At 35.6% G+C, this 23,110-nt stretch overlaps 1 protein-coding gene across 1 annotated transcript in view; it reads right to left on the reverse strand.

Annotated features, from left to right (window-relative positions):
- LOC110456778 (lethal(2) giant larvae protein homolog 1-like) overlaps positions 1-23,110 on the reverse strand; it is a 100,782-nt gene that overhangs the window by 17,118 nt on the left and 60,554 nt on the right. The window contains exons 20-25 of the mRNA XM_021507735.1: positions 9,772-9,853; positions 7,904-8,019; positions 4,105-4,251; positions 3,664-3,736; positions 2,170-2,253; positions 1,513-1,639 (exon numbers count right to left, since the gene is read on the reverse strand). Coding sequence (XP_021363410.1) covers positions 1,513-1,639; positions 2,170-2,253; positions 3,664-3,736; positions 4,105-4,251; positions 7,904-8,019; positions 9,772-9,853 — 629 coding nt within the window. The remainder of the gene's footprint in view (positions 1-1,512; positions 1,640-2,169; positions 2,254-3,663; positions 3,737-4,104; positions 4,252-7,903; positions 8,020-9,771; positions 9,854-23,110) is intronic.

The following is a 23,110-nucleotide window of genomic DNA, read 5'->3' on the forward strand; positions in this document are numbered from 1 at the left end:
TGCCAACAATTCACAGCTATTTGAAAATTACATGCAAATTTTCCAATCAACTCATTTTTGGAATGCAGTACCAATTAAAATCCAAACCCGAGAGCTTCCATTACAGGCGAAGGGATTAAGTATTCCCCAACGCAATGACCTGATATTTTGTCTACAAATGTTGGTGTGCACTCATTGTAAATTCAGAAAATATCATAAAACAATGATAAAATTGAAGTATCAATTTAAAATATTCATTTGTCGAACATAGCTTGCAGTGGAGGACAATGAAGTTTATTTGTGTAACATCAATGTTCTTCGTTAACTCCGGATTCCTTTGATTGGCATAATGAGCAATCATTTGGATAGCGTGTTGAATGTTATTACTTGAAAATTTTCTCCCGGCTGATTAAAATCAATTACTATCAAAGAAAAGCCCTCAAACCAAGAAGCCATGCCCGCCCACTGGGCATAAAATCACAATAGACACGGGATCATTCACAAAAAAATAAAACGCATCGACTACACAACTACAAATGTTTAACATCTCCAGGTATGGGGATTTAAACAGGACAGGCTGTCAGTATTGTCAGTCAAGCATGTCTGTATGGCCACACCATCTACCTAGATGTTCAGATGAGCTGGTGTCGCGTTACACACCTGTCATCAGGTATAGACCACCAAATGCCTACATCGGTTATAAAGGGTCGGAAGAAAACTGCCTAAATCTACAACCAAGCTATGAAGGGTTGGGATAAAACTGCCAAAACCTACAACCAAGCTACGAAGGGTTGGGATAAAACTGCCTAAATCTACAACCAAGCTACGAAGGGTTGGGATAAAACTGCCTACATACAAACAAAAATTACAACATCGAGAAACTTGTGCTTTATTTGAAATGCATTGCATTTGATTAACATTCTAATGCATGTCAAAAGTTCAACTTTTTGTTTCCCTATAGACCACTTACTGAAACTAGTTACAATAAATATGTAGTAAATGCAGTAAGTACTTGTACAACACAAATGATTCTGTTTTTCACATGTCTGTTAAGAGGACACTACAAAGAAACAACATCTATGGTTGTGTATCATATTTGCATATTTATTATAATTGTAGTTTCATTTTATAATAACACACGGTGTTAAATTATGAATAATAAAATCAAGTGTATTTTTCATATTCGTAAAATGATACGGTAGTAAGAATGTAGTGTCTGCTTTAAATACTACAGACCAGTGTCATTTGTATCCTATAATTTTAAACCACTTAAACATATCTCAAAAGACTCCAATTTTCAAAAATGTTGTTATTGCATGGATGAAAGGGTTCCAAACATTTTTTATGACCAAAATTATTTAAAGGAAGAGTCAGGTTTTTCAAAGAGAAAATGCAGTGGGTGTCATCAGTTTCAAAGCTATCATATTTACAGCTGACTTTTGACGTGTTATATTCTAGTTACTGGGATCCCTATATACCACAGGTATCGGGAAGTTAATAGTATGTGTACGTTATTTGAGTCGTGAAACTTACCGTAGGGGGTAAGGGCAGCTTCCTTGGGTTCCGAGGAGTCGGTTGACTTCCACTTGATGTAGCTACCGTCGATGTGGGCGCTGATGAACTCAGAACCATTCCTGTGCCAGGCTACGGACTCAAGTTGCTGTGAATGTACAACATGCTTTTATTATACAATCAAAGTTTAATAACTTGTCTAAAATATAATGACAGTAACTAAATCAAATTTCACTTTGCAATAACCATTTCTGCTAATGTGACAGTTTTATTTATAGAAGACAAAGTCCTTAAAAAGAATCGTTTAAAAACTTTTCGGTTAGAAAAAAATTAAAGAGCACTCCGAGAACTACTTTTTTTAACCGTGATAAAATGAAGTTGAGATGCAGTGAAGATGTGGAAACATGGTTGTCTGTCGTTTTTTCTAGCCTATCCAATTTGATATTGAATCCAGCAGAGAACTGAATGACACGAGTAACTGCCAGAGAATAGACCTACAAGGAAAACTAAAGGGCCCAAAATCATTTGGCTAACACCAGTGACGGTGGATTAAGTAGTGATAGAGAACTTAACTGTTACGAAGAGAAACAAGTAACACAGGATATTGTACAGAGGATTATTGCAGCCTGATTTGCGGGACGTCTAGATAAAGGAAGAGTTGTGTGATTAGTGTCTCACCTGTGTAGCATTGTAGGTCTGGTCAGCATTGCACTCCTTGTTGTCCCACAGCACGATCAACCCTCTATTGTAGCCGATCAGGAACTGTTGACAAAATACAACATATTTATAATCTTACTATTCACCCCTCTATTGTAGCCGATCAGGAACTGTTGACAAAATACAACATATTTATAATCTTCCTATTCAACCCTCTATTGTAGCCGATCAGGAACTGTTGACAAAATACAACATATTTATAATCTTACGATTCAACCCTCTATTGTAGCCGATCAGGAACTGTTGCCAAAATACAACATATTTATAATCTTACTATTCACCCCTCTATTGTAGCCGATCAGGAACTGTTGACAAAATACAACATATTTATAATCTTAATATTCAACCCTCTATTGAGCTGATCAGGAACTGTTGACAAAATACAACATATTTATAATCTTAATATTCAACCCTCTATTGTAGCTGATCAGGAACTGTTGACAAAATACAACATATTTATAATCTTAATATTCAACCCTCTATTGTAGCCGAACAGGAACTGTTGACATACACAACACATAATATATCTTGATATTCATAATTAACATAAGTATAACCTGATTGCTGTTTTATGCAGTGAAAACAGCCATGTGATATCAATTTTGCAACCACAACTTGTATCACCTATTTCAAGATGAGAATTAAAACATTCCACAGAATGACAACAAGGCAGACTTGATGACAGCAGATTAAAGGTATCTAAGTTTTTAAACATGTTACAGGAAACACACCTATTTATTTTTGGAAGGCCTGATTAACTTTTAATATAAATTGAAGTATTACATAAAATTGAAAAATAACACTGCACACCTAACATATACCAATCAAATGTATTAAAGCAGGATGTTTCGACACTGCTCACTTTAATCTTGCACACAAAACCACTATACGGAATGCTAATTTGTGTGTGCACACCGGATTATACAAGCACTGGCATGGGGTAATCAATATTTATGACAGAAATATTCCCAATATTTCCTAACCAAACAAACAGAAATTGAATACTAAGGAAATTGCTCCTAGATTGTGTTTATTTTTGGTCTGGCACTAGTATGCGATACGCCTGCCCTAGGGACTGTCTGTGAGGCAATAGTATGCCAGCGATCAACGCTACCTGTTGATACCTGGATGATGAGGCTGACATCAAAGCTGACTACTTTACTGCCCATGATCATGTTTACTCCCTTACAACAATGCCTGGTGGCCCGATTTCAGGTTAACAGTAAAATTTCATACCGTTTAATTCCGAAATGAGAAATAAAGATTCAGGGCTTTGCAAAACCAAGAAGAACCAGTAGGGACGTTGTTTATACACATCAAGCTCCCACAAAATAAATGTTAAATATTCAACACAGAACATAATCCTCAGAACTTCATCACAGAATTTTCATGGCTCAGTCTACAATTTGTTAATGGACAAAAACAAAGTTTCCTTTAATAGAATGATGATCTTACCTTGTCAGGATTTGTGGGGTGGTTAGCAATGGTTTCCACTGCACCAGGGTTTACTTTGAAGTCATCTGGCACACTGCAAATAAATTTCTTTTTTTCAAATTCAAAATTTCACATCAAATTCAAAAGACAACTTATACTAATCATTAAAAATAAAATCAAAAGAATTTTGAAAAAAGAAACGTGTTCTTTCAAGAAGGAACAGAAATTAAATCTGCCTTTTTTATTTATTTCACATTTGCTTTTTCTAAATTTGTATCAATATATATATGTTTAAATGAGATGACATGTGTTGTTAAAATTCACAGAATAGTTAACTGAGCAAATGGCCAATAGCCATGCAAGCCCCAGTCAATATCATTTTGAGAAAATGATAGTCCATCATGGAATGAACAAAAGCTTGCCAAAATACAATGCGACACTCCCATGGGGTTGTTCACCTACTTTTGCATGACAACGTCTTGGTAGACGATCTGCTCCATGAGTTTGAATGTCTGTAGGTTGAGCATGTAGATGTTGCCCTCCTCGGTGCCTATCAACAGACACTTGCCATCCTTTGTCAAACAGCATACTGATATGTTCTTAGGTTTGCTGTAAATAAACAACCACATACAGAGTGTCTATAAATTATAACCAAAACAAGACTACAAGCACAAAATCCCCGATACATATATACGTATATAAGAGATCAGTGTTCTTGTACTAGCCAATAAGATGCACTACATTACATCAATACCAAGTTGTTTATGTATGCAAGACCAAACAATGCAATTGTTGTGTTCTTTCTGTCTTAACCCTTTCACCACTGTAGACCATAATGGACTCGTCCAGATCAATGTATAGTAGAGTCTACCAAAGTTACCTAGGGCTGAAAGGGTTAAACAAATAGGCTAGGAAAAGATAGGATAAACTTTTTTATTTTGCTAAATAATTTTTCAAGATTTGTAGAAAGTGCTTAGCCATAAAATGTCAGGAATGATACTTAAAACTAGGTCAGAGTAGATACAATGTAGCTACAGAAAGCAAAAACAGAATCAAAATTTCTTAGAAAAGGTACAGGGCTGGCTATCCAACTGTTCAGGTTATAAAATTGATACCATACACCTGATATGCATGCTAGGGGCTTAGTCATTCAGGAAAATCATGTTTGCTGAATCATCCAAATCCCCAATAAACAGCAATAACAGAGACCTTTTAATACCTGGTATAAGTTTTATGGATGAGGTGTTTGGACCAGAAATGGGTTGATAGAGCTAGTGCTATGATGCTATTTAATTAGAGATGGGGTGCCCTGACTAGAAATGGATAGAGAGAGCTAAAATAAGAGATGGGGTGCTTATTGTGTTATTTACGGTACCAGGAGTTTGTAACCGACAGGTCAAATCCCGTTCAATTTGGTTTATATATGGTGACTAACATTCTATAAACTCCTCTACGGGGAAAAAATACCCATAAAAGCTTCGGAGGTAATAAAAAAAAAGAACATCAATATATTAAATATTAAACACAGCCGTGGGGTCTCTATCTACACTAAACGGGAAGGGCATTTCCTTTATTATCAGATTACAAAGATCAACACTTTAGATAAGGCTAAGCATAGCAACTCTTATTCTGTTTTATATCATTTAATAACAAAATGTCATTCTGCTGGTATCAACAGTTGCCTAAAGTTTGGTATATATATTTGCCAGACATTGTTTACGATGTTGATGTAACAATGAGACACTGACAAATATGATAATAGGGCTCTTACCCACACATCACATCTGTTTGTAAACATGTCATTCACAAATACTGTACTCGTAAATACTTCACTCAAGTGCAACATGAGGACAAATGATGTTGAATCATTCATGCAATTAGGCTTTAAAAGCCCTCTTCCTGTACAAGGTACTATAAGCTCCTTCCTGTATGCTACTATATTACATAGCTAGTTACCGTGTACAGTACGAAATTAGGAACAGTCCATAATATAACACAAAATTCATTAAATTGACATCATTGTTTGAGATTTTCTGTATTGTATTTAAAATGGAGTCCCTGGGAACAAATAACATACCGTACATTTCATTTCACCTGGGAAATTTAACTTTAACAAAGTACATTACTCCAATTCACAGAGGAACTAAAAAATAATCATCTACCTGGTATACTACACCCTATAGGACCATTAACTAATCAAGTAACCAACTAGAAAGATTGCTGACCTCTGCTGACTTCGAATTTGTCTACACACATCTATTAATACAGATACCGGCCAGCAAAGTTCAAAGTCTGCATTAATGAAGAAAAGCAAGATTCATTGATTTTCACTGAAATAACTTTTGCTGCTGTCTACGATAAATATAACTGTCCACTATTCATTAACATGATCTACAACGACGGCAATCAATTATTGAAATGTTGAGCGTCGATCACACCACGTAGGACTGTTACTCAACTGTGTACAACGTCAGGAAAAGGTTTACGGATTGAGGATAGCCGACTCCAAGAAATTGATTGGTTTTGCATTTTTCAGGCTTTTAACTTGTTATCCGTGATGTTGAAGATACACAAATAGATTGATAATCTACTGTTGGAACATTACCTATAACAGTACAGTAAAACCAGGAAATTAACGACGGCATTACCTGGGGATCTAGGGCCCTATGTGTTTATGGTGATTCGACTTTCAGACCTGATAATGCCTGTCTTATAAAATCAATATCAGTATGTCTACAGATTACCATTTCATCTTCATTCTATTTTACCTCACTAGATACAGAAAAAATCTGAATTCCACCAAGAAATAATGACTTAATGGTCTTGATTTTTATTTCTTTTTCGCTCACATGTATACCAATAAAAATATATATATATTAGGTAGATGCTATTAAGTACAACACAGTAATTAGGAATCCTATATAAATTACACCCAGGCTTCGAACAGTCGATGAGAGCCTGATAAGGCTAACATAAGAAAACTACCGTTTACTGTAACGTTACAGCTTAAAACAAAAGGCTACGTAGGTGTGTATAGGCAAACATTTTTTTAATTTTTGAAAATCATATTCACATAGATTGTAAATATTTCAGAAACTTTCTGCTTCATGTAATGATGTTGTAAAGTTTGCAGAAAGACTTGCAGGAAAGATAAGATTACCAAAAATACATGAATTTCATTATTGACTTTACATCAGGTCAAACTCTTTCATCTCATTTACCCCTAAAGACAGATTTGAACTCTTCCAATACACAGGTTGGAATAGTTAATCATGAAATTTCAGGGGTGAATGAGTAAATAATGACAAAGCTTAAGAATCAGGGTGTCCTTGCCATCAACAGCCTTAACTATACCTAACTATACTTATGTGTAACCTGTTTGTGCAATGTACTGAAAAGTGTGCAAGTGACGATAGTTCCAAAGATAATTATTGATATGGCTATATGAACCCACGCCATCAGTCACTGCACTCTATAACACTGCGTTCAACTAACATCAATAATGGACTCCCAACTTCAATAGCTGTCGGTACTGAATGGGAATTCAAGCTGATATGAAAGAAAATGCAAAGGTTTATCATATTTCATAAAGTTATCGCAAAACAGGAACGATTTCTTTCAAAAAATAAAAACCTGGTGTAGGCTACTGTCAATTAAAATGGATGACGAGACTTTGAGGAACCCTCGCCAACTCACCAACTAAAGATCTGTGTAAGCGCCTCATTGTCTGTGACATCTAGTTAAATGCTGATTACACTCATGAAAAATGTTCACTGCACTGTTAATAAATCTATAAAATAGATAATTTGTTAAGCCCCAACACTCTGACCTGTCCCATATCAGGCAAAATTTCAGTAGGGATGTAAATGCATGAAGATAGAAATATTGAATGCAGTTGTTGTGGAGCAATGTGTATATAATATTATACAGTTTGGGATGGGGGAGGAGGCAGTGGCAGTGGAGGCAGAATTTCAAAATTTACAAAGGAATGGCTTGGTCCTTCACTCTTGAGAAAAAACACTGTAGATATATATAGCGGGGCCTAATTAAATAATACAGCCACTTCGAGCAAAAGAAACAGGAATGACAGATTAATGGGGCATTTCTGTAAAGAAAAGGACCAATTTTTCCCTAGAACACCGGCTGGGTCGTGCGACAGGCAGATCAGTGGTGGCTAGAGTAACGAGGCTTGGCTGTCCACCCAAAATAAACTACATCTACAATGGCCAGACAACAGAAGTGACCTTGAGCATATTCTTACCCTTCTTCTACTCCAAAGACAAATTCTTTAACATTCTCTAGAACGGTTTTCTCCTTTTTCACGTTGATCTCCCACAAATAGATGGTGTTGTCGCTGCACACTGCTACCAGTCGCCCCTACAAAAACAAGAAACAGTCAATGACAAACTCACATAACCATCCTTGACACAACTTTTTTTAAACAAGTGCAATATCATCCTTCATTAGGATGAATTCTTACACTTTATAGATGTTTCTAAAAAAAACTGATTTTTTTACATACAGTACTGTCAGTAGGACGCTACAGAAATTGTGGAAAGCCTTTGATTATTGTCAATTGATGACAGGGACCATTTGATGTAACCTTAAAACCAAAAGTATGGTTACAGAGATACCCAGCAGATCTTTAACCAAAATGCCAACATAATAATTGCATCTAAAATTCTTTCAACAGATATTTTTATTTATTTCATGGTCAATTCAATATGCTGGCATTTTTTTAAAGAGTATAAGTGTGCAGATTTTAGCTTCATGTGTTCCTTTGAAATGTTGTGTGATGGCACAAACAATATTTCCTGTTTGGGTATTTAAGATATAAAAAAAAAAATATCTTCCTGTTTGGTCTATTCAGGGCATTTGAATATACATTTTTAAAGAAAATGAGAAAATGTTTTTAAGCAAAAATATTCATTTATTGACAATCATTTCTATTCATACTTATTGTGACCTTGACTTTAAAACCTTTAAATACCAACTCATTCAAGTTATTGAATTCTCATACTTTATTTTGCATAAAGTTAGTCCTACATCTGTTCAATAATTAAGTTGCTATAACAATACATGTACTGAGAGGGGATAGGGTGTGGCCGACATTCTTAAAACTATATGCCCGTGTCCCCACCCTCCTGGTCCCACAGATGGTGGAGGCAAAAAGGAAACTGTTTACCTGGTATTCTAAATCTGAATTCCAGGGACCCATGACACACATGAAGACGTGGTTTATTTATCTACTTGAAAATAATACTTATGGTAGGCCTTTCTACTGAACCGTTATCGACATGGGTGGGCTTATTGTAAAGCATGGTCTTATTGGTGGACAAATATGGTAACAGAAAAATACAACCAAATCCTATTTTATTTTACATCTGCCACCTAATCACGAGACTCTGATGTGCAGCTTGAGCGTGACTTGTCCTTAAATGCATACTTTGATCTGGACAAAGTGTTATAAGAAATAGCACTCAAGATTGATCTTTAGCATGGAGAACACTCCATATTGACAGCTTATATGAAATATAATATTAAGTGTGCTTATTATAAATCTGAATTTTTTTCTTTCAATTTGATGTTTATTTTTAAACATCCAGAAACAGCTTGGTCATTCTGTGATGTCAAAAATTCTAATAATACATGATAACAGTTGTTGCCGACCTCATACATACGAATATGAATTAATTATACTTTCATGTAACATATGGCTGGCAACACCAGCAATCCAGACCAGCCAGGAATTCTGATATGCCAGCATGGCTGGGTATTGTGCTATTTTACACACAGACTTACACTTCAATTTCAAAACAGTGTTTCAGGTCAAACTTTTATGAACAAGAAATGTTATCAGCACCAGAAACTTGGAAAACTTACAAAACAATTTCAAGTTAATGAATATTGCGATTTGTTTTCTACATGTTTACAAAATGTATTATTTTACTAGTTTGATCAATATCTCATGCCCTTGGGCTATGGAAATAGCACTTACTACAAATGCATAAAGATCGATAATTTGATATCTTGACAGAAGCATGCGTTCACTTAAATACTTTGTAAATTAAGCAACAGTTTTACTTCTCCACTGTATGTAGGACAAAATTTACCGAGAATGTGTCTTACCTCTTCGTTGAGAAAAAACAATTGGTTGACTGTGGCATCACTCATCAATTCACCTGTAAGCTCCACACCTGGCTGTCCATAACTAAGGTCAAGGTTAAGGATCACTTTTTTGTATGTACAGTCATTTTAATATCAGTATAATATTTGATCACTTCATCTCTTTAGTTCTCAAGCCTACAGCATGAAAGGTACAAAACATGCAACATTGTGTTACAGCTACATCGTCCTCTTGTACATTTACAAACTCTCAACACAAGATACAATTTTCATATTGACAGCTTATATGAAATATAGTATTAAGTGTGCTTATTATAAATCAGATTTTTTTCTTTCAATTTGATGTTTATTTTTAACCATCCAGAAACAGCTTGGTCATTCTGTGATGTCAAAAATTCTAATAATACATGATAACAGTTGTTGCCGTTTAGGGACCCTATATTGTTTGGGTCCCTCGTTATTTTTGTGAAAATTTGATTTGATGTCTGGGTCCATATAAACACTAAGGTAATTCTCCATATCAATTTATTCTTAGTCAATACATCTGTAGTACAGATTGTTGTCTGCAATTTGCTGGAGGTATACAATTATAATTTGTTTTGACAGAAGGCCATAAATCTGTGGATGGGTTCAGACCGAAGATCAGGACATCTATAAATCACATCACTGATCAGCATGAAACTGTTGCATTAGTACAGAGTGCTATTTAATATTCCTTCATAGTAATTGTGTAGTGTTGGGGGGAGGGGGGGAATACAGACAGACATGACACCATAGTAGTAACTGATACAGACAGTATTGTCCTGGTGGAGTAACCCAATTAGATATTCATTCTGTTTCAATGAGTCAGCAAAACCTGTCAGAACATTAACCTTAATACTTCACCAGTGCCCTAACTCGACCACCAGCCTTACATTTACTTTGTTACAATCTCCTCCTAAAGCCTGGAAGGACACTAGTGCTAGAGGTAGTAAAGTAAGGTCACCTAGTTCTTGCATGACCAGTAACTACAGGAAAATCACCTGCCCATAAAATTTCCTTTTGTTGAAAACTATGTCTATCCCATCTGTCGATCCTCACCTGAAAAGGCTAGCTCATCAAACAATGAATTAATCTCGTAAAACTATTCAAGTTATGGCCTGTAATTATCATATTTTTATGATTCACAAGCCTGATTTGTGCTAGAAAAACAACACGCCAGGGGTCGCCCTTTTAACCACACAGCATATGGTATAGTGTAGACAGAAATACCTGTCAAGCTGTCAGCTCGCCCTCAATAGCCCCAGTAAGTATCAAATTGGTAGCTCTGCCCATCTGGTTAATTAACATGACAGGGATCAATCTGTTGACTTACAAGGATCAGCTGTGGGAGGCCTTAAAGTTATTTGGATCCTAAAAACTTAAATAAGGCTTATAATTATAGTTAGACATGCCAGATGTATACAAACCTTCCATGTATACATAGCATGTGTGTCTGTGTAACACTATTACAACCAGTACTAACAGATAGCTCACATAACAAGGCAGGGTTTCTCCCCGGCATTCCAGTCATTCTTCCCCCAATAAAGTACTAGGTCACAGCATACATTATACTACAGACACACAACATAGTTTTATGAATGATTACAAGCCCACTGTTTATCCCATCTCTCCATATATACTCCAGTCGTTTTATTTGCCACCTTTACCTGGTAGTTCTTCTACAGCTTAACTGTTTAACTAACTACCTTTCCTTTTCCAGAAAAAAATCCTCAAATGTCTCCCACGATATATCATAATACTAAGAAATTACCGCAAGAAATAGCAGCAGCAGCTATAAGTTTAACTACAGGTCTATTTGTAGGGTCAGTCTTCTGTAGCTAATCTTGGATAACAAAATGGAGTGTTTATGTTTTTAAATTGACAGTAAAACTGTTCAATAACTAGTCAAAATAAGTTTCTCACAACAGGAGGTCGATAAAATGCAAACAATTTGGATTAATTTTTTTTATCCAAGGTTTGGTTTTCATGCTTTATTTGAATCAAATAAGCCAATATGAAGTCAAAAGTAGGTCTCTGAACCCATTGAACCCTGAAAACACATTTGAACCCTTCCAATTCAAAGGTTGGAATAGTTTATTATGAAATTTCAGGGGTAAATGAGTTAATGAACCGTGATGAACACAACTGTTCAATTATTTCCGTTCAAAATATTTGACAATTTAGATGAATTCTCGATACTTCAGGCATATTGTCAATACATCTCTTGAATCAGAGGCATATTTGTGTATTGTGAAATTGTGGTTCACAAATACATCCCTGCATCCCTCCTCCCATAAGACATACGTCTGTGATTAATTATTCTCAAACACAAGGCAGTCTATAACAACTCTGTGGCATTGCCAATTTATGAACGTCAGCAGTGAACAACAGCAAATAAAGTTTCAGAATAAACACTTTACTTGATAATATACAGCCATGATATCAATCACTGCCTAAAAGGCACATCCCCAGTCATTGTGGAAGTCAGCAGTCCAAGAGAGTGGGGGTTGGTACAGGTCAGCGTTTGATAGTATATATATGTATATATATGGCAAAGTGGAACTCTAGTCTCTACTCATAAAACATCAGAACAACTTATTCAAGAGGTTGGGGCAGGAATCCATCTTCTCAGTAGGTCAACGTTCAAAGGGAGAAAAATGGGCTAGAGCTTTGAGAAAGGATAAATCCTTTTCAGTGCACAAAATATAGGTCAAAGTTTGGAAGGAAAAAGAGGGGCTAGAGTATTGTGACAGAATCCATCGTTCTCAAAATAGGTTAATCATAGGTGAAAGGGTATGGCCTCCCATTGATAGATGCCCGAGTCCAACTATGGATCTATAATGTTATATATATATATGGGTGAAGGTGACTCAGCCACCGAGCCATGATCATCAGGTGAGACAGTAGAACCAACCAGTTTCTCTGTGCGTCAACGTCCTGGCTTATGTGTCTGACCAATAGATCACAGCTAGAGCTACATGTAAGTCATTGGCCATCAATGGAGACCTTGTTCAGTTGTCGTCCACAACACCAACCTATAGCTAGGTGTGGAAATATTTTATTACAATGAGGTTAAAAGCTCCGACAGGTAACAATATTGTTTTAAGTGACCATCATGAAGAAGAAACAGTCTTACCTAGTTTTGGGTACAGAGCATCATATACTTGGAGTAAGACTTTATATTTGCTGCCTGGAGTTATAAAAACTAGGTTAACCTACTCCGGATTATTCATTTTTCTGAAGATTTTTCAATACATGGATGCATGAATCACAGTATGTGTTCACTTACTCAGAAATAACAACATTATTGATTTACTGGGAGAGATTGAAGTTGTTCCCATTAATATTTGATGACCCGACTTTAAAAACCACAATTACTAATTTCCTATACAAATACAGTGTCAATCAATGGAACAACCCGTGATTATTGCTCAATGATAGCAAACATAAGCTTTCATCAATTACTGCCAATAAGTCAAGATTCGTGAAGAGTTCAGGATCTAGATACTATATTATATAATTACATATAAATCAACAGAAAAAAGTGATCTAGTCCAATCTGGCAGACCGTGTTTATTTGATACGAAACAGATACCTGGTAACACAGAAACACAACATACACATGTAGGAAGAAGACAATTTTTTTGACACATGCCATATCTAGGCTCCAAACTCACGCTCTATTTACCTAGTGTACATCATATTGTATACAAATAGAGTTCAGCCATCAGTTCAGTATACAATTTCTACAAAACTTGTAATAGTTTGAAACTTGCCACAACATCGCTTCACTGATGTCACATATGACTATCTAAGTTTTCTCACGCTACACAACCCCACTTTCAACATATAAAGAAAAATTATTTCTATCTCTGACTACTTCAAAGATAATGTGCATGAAATGGCAATTCAGGCCTACATTGTGTACAATGAGACATTTGTTTACCTCTATTATCAAACAAAAATGCTGACAATCTCTATATCTTTCAAAGTGACTTTTCATGTACAGGTATAAATAGTGCACCATGAGACCAAGGGCTGGTACATATGGTATAGTTGACACAGTGGGGTATGATGACTCACTGTCAATATTGGTATTTTATCAAAACAGTATTGACATGTAATTGGCCTGATTAACAGAACCTACCCCCATTGTGCTTCTATTGTTCTTGTACATACTTCATAAACAAACATGTCTAATTACAACGGGAACAATATCTACGTTATAATGACGGAAATAATGCAAACATTCCAACATTTTTAGCTCAAGTCAATCACAGAACAATGACCATCCCCTCTATCATTGTCAGACATTGTTCTAGAGAGTTTTAGATTACTATTGAATACCAGGGTTGGGAATGTTGGAACTCCTATGGAAGTTGAGAGGCCTACAGTAGCACCGAGGCCCTGAAGAGATGATAGCATTACACCTAGTGTACAGGTTCTGCTCTTCCATTATCACCAACTGACCAGGTTTTCATGGCAAAGACCCTGTGTACCAGATAAAGTTGGCAGGTTTTTATCTCCCTTTTTTTACAAACCAGCCATGCCTGTGGTTTTTATTCTGTGAAAGAATTTCAGCCTTTATCCTACATCCATTGTGTCACACAAATTAGACCAAATTCTATCAACTACATTATTGCCAAACAAAAGAACAAAACACAAAGAATTTAATTTGGTCCTATTTCCTGCTTTACAAATATAATGATAGAAATTTGATTCTGTCTATTCAAAGCAACAATGCTGAGAGTCATTGAAACTAATTTTCCGAAAAATATTTAAATAGAACTAGATTCAGCTAACATACTCAACATTACCCTGTTTGTTCCCATATTAAATCCATCTGCGATGAATTTACGCTAGACCTTTTTGTAATGCCTACTAACGGTTATGAACTCTGACCCCAGAGCTGTTAAGCCTCTTTAAAAGGTAGGAAAATATTGAAAGTTCACATAAAATCACTATACAGGTCTCACAGATTTTGAGAAGGAGAGAAAAATTTAGACAATCACAAGATCAAAAAGCTGTCAAAGATCTCTCGAAGATTGTACTTAAGAGTTACGCCAAGGTCATCATCACAGCTTTTAGTAACAACGTGGGGTTTCCTGTCCATTATTACCCTGACTTTGTACACTGGACAATGGAATCCAAACCACTGGACAATCACAAAGCCACAACTACTTCATTGCAACATAATTGGTATCAACGATCCGAAGAGGCTCAGCAAAAGGAATCGGGGACCGTCTGGAGGATTTAAAGCTAAATGGTTTTCGATCACCACAAAAACCACAAAGTCTACCTTTTAGGTATAAACCACACTAGGCTCCATAAAGTGCTAGTAACTGTCCGGTTCAACTTCAACTCAACTGAAAACCAATTAGTACAACATGATTTATGGATTGTAACCTTTTAGCTGTTATTACCAAGAGGGAAAAGCAATTGTCTGAATCTATGGGACTGTCGTTTGGTCTTAGTGTGATCTTTAACAAGTTTGGAAGAACACATAGAAGATCAGACTAAGTAACTTCAGGATTTGTGTGAGGAGGTCATGCCTTGTTATATTTGTCCACCCCAGGTCACAGTAACAATGTGTATAGTTTGGATGTCACGCACTGCAAAATGATGCCTTTTTAGTATTATACAATCAGCACGTATGTCATTTATGAAACCTTAACTCTTCAAATCTAAAATATAAATTGATGTAATGTTTCCTGGTAATATTTTAAATAATTTTTTTCATGAAAAGATTAAACTGACTTCTTAGATGCTTCCATTTCATATTCATAAACTTAATTATGAAATAGACTGAGAAATTTAGATTATGTTAGATGGTTAGCCATCAACAGGTATATTTTTTTCCCACAATGCATTTAAGTAAGATGTGCCTTCCAACCAAATGTAATAACACATGAACACAATATAAAATTTGAGGTATCCATACTGCAATCACACATGTTACAAAATCCCTTCTACTCAGATGTCTTAATGGTTCAACAAGCCCCAGGGATTATTGATTATAGCAAACTATTTCTATAAGATGATATTACCCAACAACCGAGCATCAACTCTCGGGATCATATATAGCAGTGAAAACTTGTACATATCAAAACAGATAATATTTGAATTTGTCACTCTCTGTGCGAGGTGTTACCAGATACCGCATTTTATAATTTGTATCCATGCCAATTCACAGCTTGTGAAGAATCGATGTAAGCACAAAAAAGAGCAGCATGTGTCACCATAGTGTCAAAATCTATTGTGAAACACACATAGATTTACAGACAATATGCATTTAACATCCAACCTTTCCTGACAAAACCAATTCAAAGAGTGACATACATTTTTTTCACAAAGAAGGTTGAAAGAATATGTGGTATTCTTCAGTCTAACAATACCTTATAGTACTAATGTTGCACTTTTAGTCGTAGATGACTAAAACAGGTCCAAGTTAATGGATATTGGGCGATTGCTTACAAAATACAGCGAGGTCAACGTATTCAAAACGTCATCTTGTACAGCAGCACAATCTGCATTAAGAACAGATGACACATGTTTTTTTTTTAAATGGGATGGGTGTGGGGGGTAGGATATATATATTTGGTTTTAAAATTGAAGTGATGGTTCTTCTGCGACCGTTCATTTCCATTGCCTTATAAGAAGATACTTTACGAGGCTTCTTTCGGTAAAAACTATACACTAAATTATCTTGACAATAAGTCCCTTCAGGACTGTGCTGGTAACCTCCTAAGAGTCTTAAACAACCAAAGTGTATAACACACCTGTGTCGTAGAAACCCTGTCACATGACGGACACATGCTTCAGCATATTATGTAACCCAGCAACAGCATTTTCATGATTCACCTCACTTTTTCAAACACGTTTGTTTTAAATGTCTACGGATTGGGTTTGAATAATGCTGAATCGACAGCTTTCACTCAACCTTTAGGAATGCCTCAGAGATTACATACACGATAGTCTAAGCTCACTTGAGGCAATGCTAAGAAGTTATGATAAGAGTTTAGCAGTATTTCCTCACACTGACCAGAACCTGATGCCTATCCAAAACAGCTGCAGGTTAGACGAACACAAGTTTTAGTCTAGATGTACATGTATGTGAAGATTGGAATTTCAAGTGAAAACAATACATTAATTAAAACTCTGAAAAATACAAAATATACACGTTATGGTTATTTTTAACATAACTGAATTACTTCACATGCATAGATTTACATAATGTTTGTTATAATATTTCTTCTCACGTTCAAGCAGTTTTGTTTCAGTTTTAGATTTATAATTTTCACAAGACACTCCTTCAAAAACAAAATAGCATTGAAGAAAACATTTGGTGGTGCTTGACAATGTGGTGTTCAAAAAATATGCTTGAAATTTGAGCTTCTAAAAATAACTTAGTTCAAAAACTCGAGTGAATCTTTAAACCGATACTCCTGTATCTTATCAGCTGAATGGAACGTCAACACTCCCAGTAAACCACTCGCACTACCCATAAATACCTTACTACATGGAAATATTTGTTACTATGAGAAAACTGTCACCAGGCCATGGATGAGTACCTCCCTAAATTGAAGGAAGTGACCTGTGACAAAAATTTCCTAAAAATATCTCACGAGAAAATATTTGTCGACACTAAGTGAGGACACTAAAGAAGATCCATAATTCTACTGATCGTCCTGATAAAGTGTGAAAGATGCTTCGTCTTCCAGAAAGATTTGAAATGAATAACATAAATGTCAAGAAAATATCAATCTTGGAATCAATAAAAAGACACATTTGGTGCATTTTGTAAACATTGAATTTATATTGAGCATTATATACGATAGGGTTTGTATCAGCCATTGCTACAACAGGGTATCTTAACATCTCTGTTACTTTTAAAAGGGCACGTGTCATTAATGTTCTACGGTATTCATCTCAGGAATAAGAATAGTGAAAGCATACTTCTCTCCAGAAATACAGCAAGATTTCTCATTTGATAAAATGGAACAGTTCCAGAAAGAAATATATTTCTGTATCTGATAATGAACGTCTATCTTATTTTTTATTATCTGTGATAAAATCAATATTTATCTAATTTGAGGTATTTACTAGTGAATTTCGACTTTTTGTTCAATGTATATATATCTGCAGCAAGTAAATTGGGTTATTATTCACAAGACCTTTCATGATCATCAAAGCTCAGGAAAGACTTTTCAAAATATGCATTTTTTCTCAAAACTTGTATAATATTTTAATTTGATCATATTGTGTTTCAGTCATGGATACAACAATGGGACACCTGATCATGATTTGAACAAGATCTTCATCTAGCAAATTAGATAGGATATAGCCATGCAACAGTACTGTCCTTTAAATAAACATGCAACGTCAGACTCGCACCGACGTATCACCGATACCATCTTGTGTGACTCAGGTTGCATGTATACGCATGCTGATGCATAAAGAACATTTAGACATAAAAAGTATAAATTTACAAAATGTGTAACATGTAAAATGAACAGAATTAAAACTGTTAACAAACTGGAGCTCCTAGACTCCAGGCAAAAACATGATCAACTCATTTGGTAGATCAGTAAATTTGTGCAAAAAACATGAATATGAAAAACCTATTGGACAAGCACTGTGCAGAACATATTATGATCTATAGACACGAGTCGTTCCTACCTATACTACTCTGTACACGGGATAAAATCATCAAGTTTTATGTTTAAAATGACGATAATTCAAAGGATGGGAAATCACCTACAGTATCTTTTTTCTGACGCTTTAGATTCGGTATAGATACTTGCTTTCTGCTAGAAAATATTATAAATGACTTTTGAAAACAATATGTCTGGTTGTCGCCCATTAAGAACAGTGGTGGAGGTAACTAAATCTAGCTCTACCGAATATGATTTGTTATTTTGCGAGTCCTAGTCCAGACTTTTTAAATTTCCCCGATTCCCATGGATCAAGTGTAGCATTTCAAAGTATTCGTATTCAAAGATCCAGAAATCTGCTTTGCAGAATTTGATGCTAATACAGTAATAAATTCTGCCATTTTATTTGATATATCTGCCATTATGTACCACATATTGATTCTAAGTTTAATTAATAGCAGATGTCAAATCATCAATGGGGCCTTTATAAAGCATGTACTTTTATTTTCCACTGGAGTATTAATGAGAACAAACAGCTATCCAAAACCTTGCTAGACTGTTTGACTACACATAAAGAAATAACACAGGTTGTTTGTTGGATGACGTTGTTTGTACAGACAGCAATATAAAAATCTACATCAAAAATGTGATGTCTAATGACCATATATAATACACTGATAAAGCAGACCGACAAGCATTTTATTTATATCTGTACAACTCCAATTTGTGAGCACTTCATAAATTCCAGACAACTATGAAAATCGGAAGTTAAAACATTTGCCAGCATCTGTGCAACTGTTGATCATGACCACACCCTGTTGTTACAGTGATAGTCATCAGCTGAGTCAGCCTCTCTACAGGTAAATATAGATCTGTTAGTCAGCCCAGCCACTGGACCTTAGGTCCACCTCAGGTATGAAAGGTCATGACCTGCCTCTCTAGAGGTAAATATAGATGTATTAGTCAGCCCAGCCACTGGACCTTAGGTCCACCTCAGGTATGAAAGGTCATGACCTGTCTCACTACAGGTAAATATAGATCTATTAGTCAGCCCAGCCACTGGACCTTAGGTCCACCTCAGGTATGAAAGGTCATGACCCATCTCACTACAGGTAAATATAGATCTGTTAGTCAGCCCAGCCACTGGACCTATTTAGTACCGTACACCTCAGGTATGAAAGGTCATGATCCATCTCACTATAGGTAAATAAAGATCTGTTATAGTCGGCCAATTAAGCCACTGAACCTATGGTCCACCTCAGGTATGAAAGTTCATGATCTGTCTCGCTACAGGTAAATATAGATCTATTAGTCAACTCAGCCACTGGACCCACGGTACACCATCATGATCTGATTCAATACAGTAACATATAGATCTGCTTTTCAACCCAGCCACAACACCTGGTATACATGATTAGTTTCATAACATTAAAATATAGTTTAGCCCTGAAACAATTAGCCACATGACCACAGGTGTGAAAAGTCATAATCTGTATCACTACAGGTAAATGGATACATATGTATATAATTATATATCTGTTTTATGTTTAATAATCAACCCAGCCACATGACCTAAAATCTTATATAGATTTATCCTTGATCTAGCTTCATACAGGTAAATGCATATGTTAGTCACCCACCTTGCCTATAATAGCTGCATCAACATATATGTTTGCATATTATATATATATACTGACCACAATTACATCAGACCCCGAAACTGATGAGAACATGTGATACTCCCAGCCCTACTGACATTGTGTGGGCTTTGGTGTATACCTCTACATTCCATCAGGTACTGTGTAGGAAGTTGATATGGGGATAACATCAATGTGAGCACGGTTATGTAGGAGGATCATTAGTACTATAAACAAAATTTTGAAACGAAAATATGTTTGGGCGGTATACAAATTGACATTCATTTACACTGTATATATGCACATTTGAATTCTAGTAAAAACTGAACAATAGTTATTGTCCCAACCAGTTCAATATGGATACAGAATTGGTGATCTGCAACCAAAAGTGGGATGGTGATCATAAGTTTATGGAAATTTGAGGTTTGAAATTGCATATCACCTTAATCAAAAGGGATGCATCGCCTGTTAAGTATGATACAGCTGTGGAACTGCACATGCAATACACCACAAATAGCGTGTGCACATAGTGCATACATCGTCCACAAAAATGTACAATTTAACAATCGTTCCCCCCGTTGTGCGCTTCTCTCCGCTCAAATGTGCAATTTGGTAGGAATTGGTTGATCAATATTACGGAATGAAAAAAATGTGGAGCTCTCGTAGGGAATAAGGAACACTGTATATATATATAAATTCCTCATCAAATTAATGAGGACTATGTTTAATGTTACAATGTGTGTTACACAGCATTACAGTGACCGTTAAGTCTATCAAGAATGGATTTAGCTTTCAGGTAACAGAACAGGTAAATAACATTTTATGATTGACCAGAGTTTTACCTGACCTGTGCCTTACAAAGAGAGTTGATAAGTGATACCGTATGACTGTTATGAAAGCACAACTGGATGTTAAGTATTTGTTATTTGCATTCGCTTTGGTCTATAGCACCCCTTCACCTGGATTTTCACACCTTGGAAATCAATGGTCCAGGTACAGATACCAAGTGGCTATGTTTACCTGTATGCGCGACCATGTCAATACGTGTATGTGCTATTATTTAACATGTGTCAATTTGGGTCGCTTGAAAAACACTAAAAACACCAATTTTTAATTAACAAAATATAGATAGAAAGACCAGTTGATATATGTAGCTAGAATATAGAAATATACTTAAAAATGAAGTTTATATGTTTAATCACGAGGCCGTATTTATTGTTAAGCCATTTCTCAATTTACACCAACCACGATTGTCATTGCACAACGTTCGTCCATCGTCCTCACAAATGTGCACAAGCAATAATAGTCTAGATTTCAATTGTGCGCACATTGTGCACACTCCGTGCACACACTGTGTAACACTGTGCGCTCCCACAGCTGTATTTCATCTCAATACCATGCAGGCCATATTTTATTTTCTCTGTCCACCATATGCATAAGACCAGTGCAACAGTTGACTCTCATTATTACTACCAATTACTGAATTAGGATGTTTACTATACATTAAATAGATACAGATTTTCCCTTATTTGCCTTACCTTGCCGTTAAGCAATCTAATTTTATAGAACTTATGAAATAAACTTGCAACGAAAATGAAAAAAATTCACTTTTTTTACCCAGTGTATTGGATGACTCAATCAGAAAGTGATAAATGTGCAACAAGCTTTAAGTTAACCCAGAAACAAGACTCATGACCACTCACCAGACTTAAGTTATCAATGGTGTTCTACTGACGTGTCTGATAAATGGGTGAAACCACAAAAGTGTTCTTACATCTGCAAACATCTTGCTGATAAACTTTTCACTTTTAGTCTAGAGCACATATATACAAGTGAGGTGAATAAGTACTTGATAGGTAAGCATATTTTTGTTATTTTAAAAATGGAATATAAGACACTTGTTATTAGTCGAGTTATGAGTACTACCCATGCAAAACCAATTATATGAAATTATGTTGATGAAACAAAACTGTTCATACAAGCTACGTCATATATAATAGTATATATATATTTCACAGTCAAAGATAAGTATCCACTATCCAGAATCCTAAACATGTTCATCAAGCAAAAATCTACAAGTAAGGGGTCATATGTATTATTCAAAATTGAAATGGTCCAATATATTTGTCATAATACTTTCATGCAAGACTGGAAAATGGCATGTTTGTTTGTTTTGTTTGTTTATGTTTAACGGCCCATCGACGGCTGTGGTCATTTAGGGCCATGGTGATTTATTTATTCACTTTACTTTTTTAACAAACATGTGAATAGCGAAGATAAAATCAGATAAAATGGTTCATTTTAAAAGTATTCGCATTGTATGTGTAGATAATTAAAAATAATAAAAGGGGGTTAAAATAATAAAAGAGATAACGAATAGATGATATGGAATATGCGATATATATATAACGTCAAAAAGGATAAGGTGGGTTAAAAGACATCAGAGTCTATAAAATAGACCGATGTCTTTCAAATAGTTAAATAATGCCTTCGAATCCACGGAACTGAAAAGTGTTTTCATATCCGGGACTCGGAAGTAGTTATCACGAATGTGTTTAAAATCGGAACATTCTATTAAAAAATGCTCCACTGTAAATGGAGTGTCACATGCGTGGCATGAAGGTATATCTTCTCGTTTTAAAAGGTACGAATGAGTAGGATATGTGTGCCCAGTGCGGAGCCGAGCGAGGACAACTTCCTCTCTACGATCTTTCCGACTGGGAATAGATGTTTTAAGTTTCGGTTGTATCTTAAAAAGTTTGTCTTCTTAAAATGGCATGTTCTCCAAATCAGTTTTCTAAACACTGCAAAGTATTTTATAAGATATCATAATCTCCACCAAACAAAACTTTCAGCTACAAACTTACAACTCATCAGTTAGGTAATACAATATATGCTGACAATTCAGTTTCCATCCTAGGTGAACAGAACAGGTAAGGTATTCATATTGTATTACCAGCATAGATATAGCAAGGGAGGCTTGTTTACTATACAAGAATACATATATAATATAGCATTAGTTTTGCCTCA

This window comes from Mizuhopecten yessoensis, unplaced genomic scaffold (genome assembly GCF_002113885.1).
Source record: "Mizuhopecten yessoensis strain PY_sf001 unplaced genomic scaffold, ASM211388v2 scaffold8841, whole genome shotgun sequence".
NCBI lineage: Eukaryota > Metazoa > Mollusca > Bivalvia > Pectinida > Pectinidae > Mizuhopecten > Mizuhopecten yessoensis.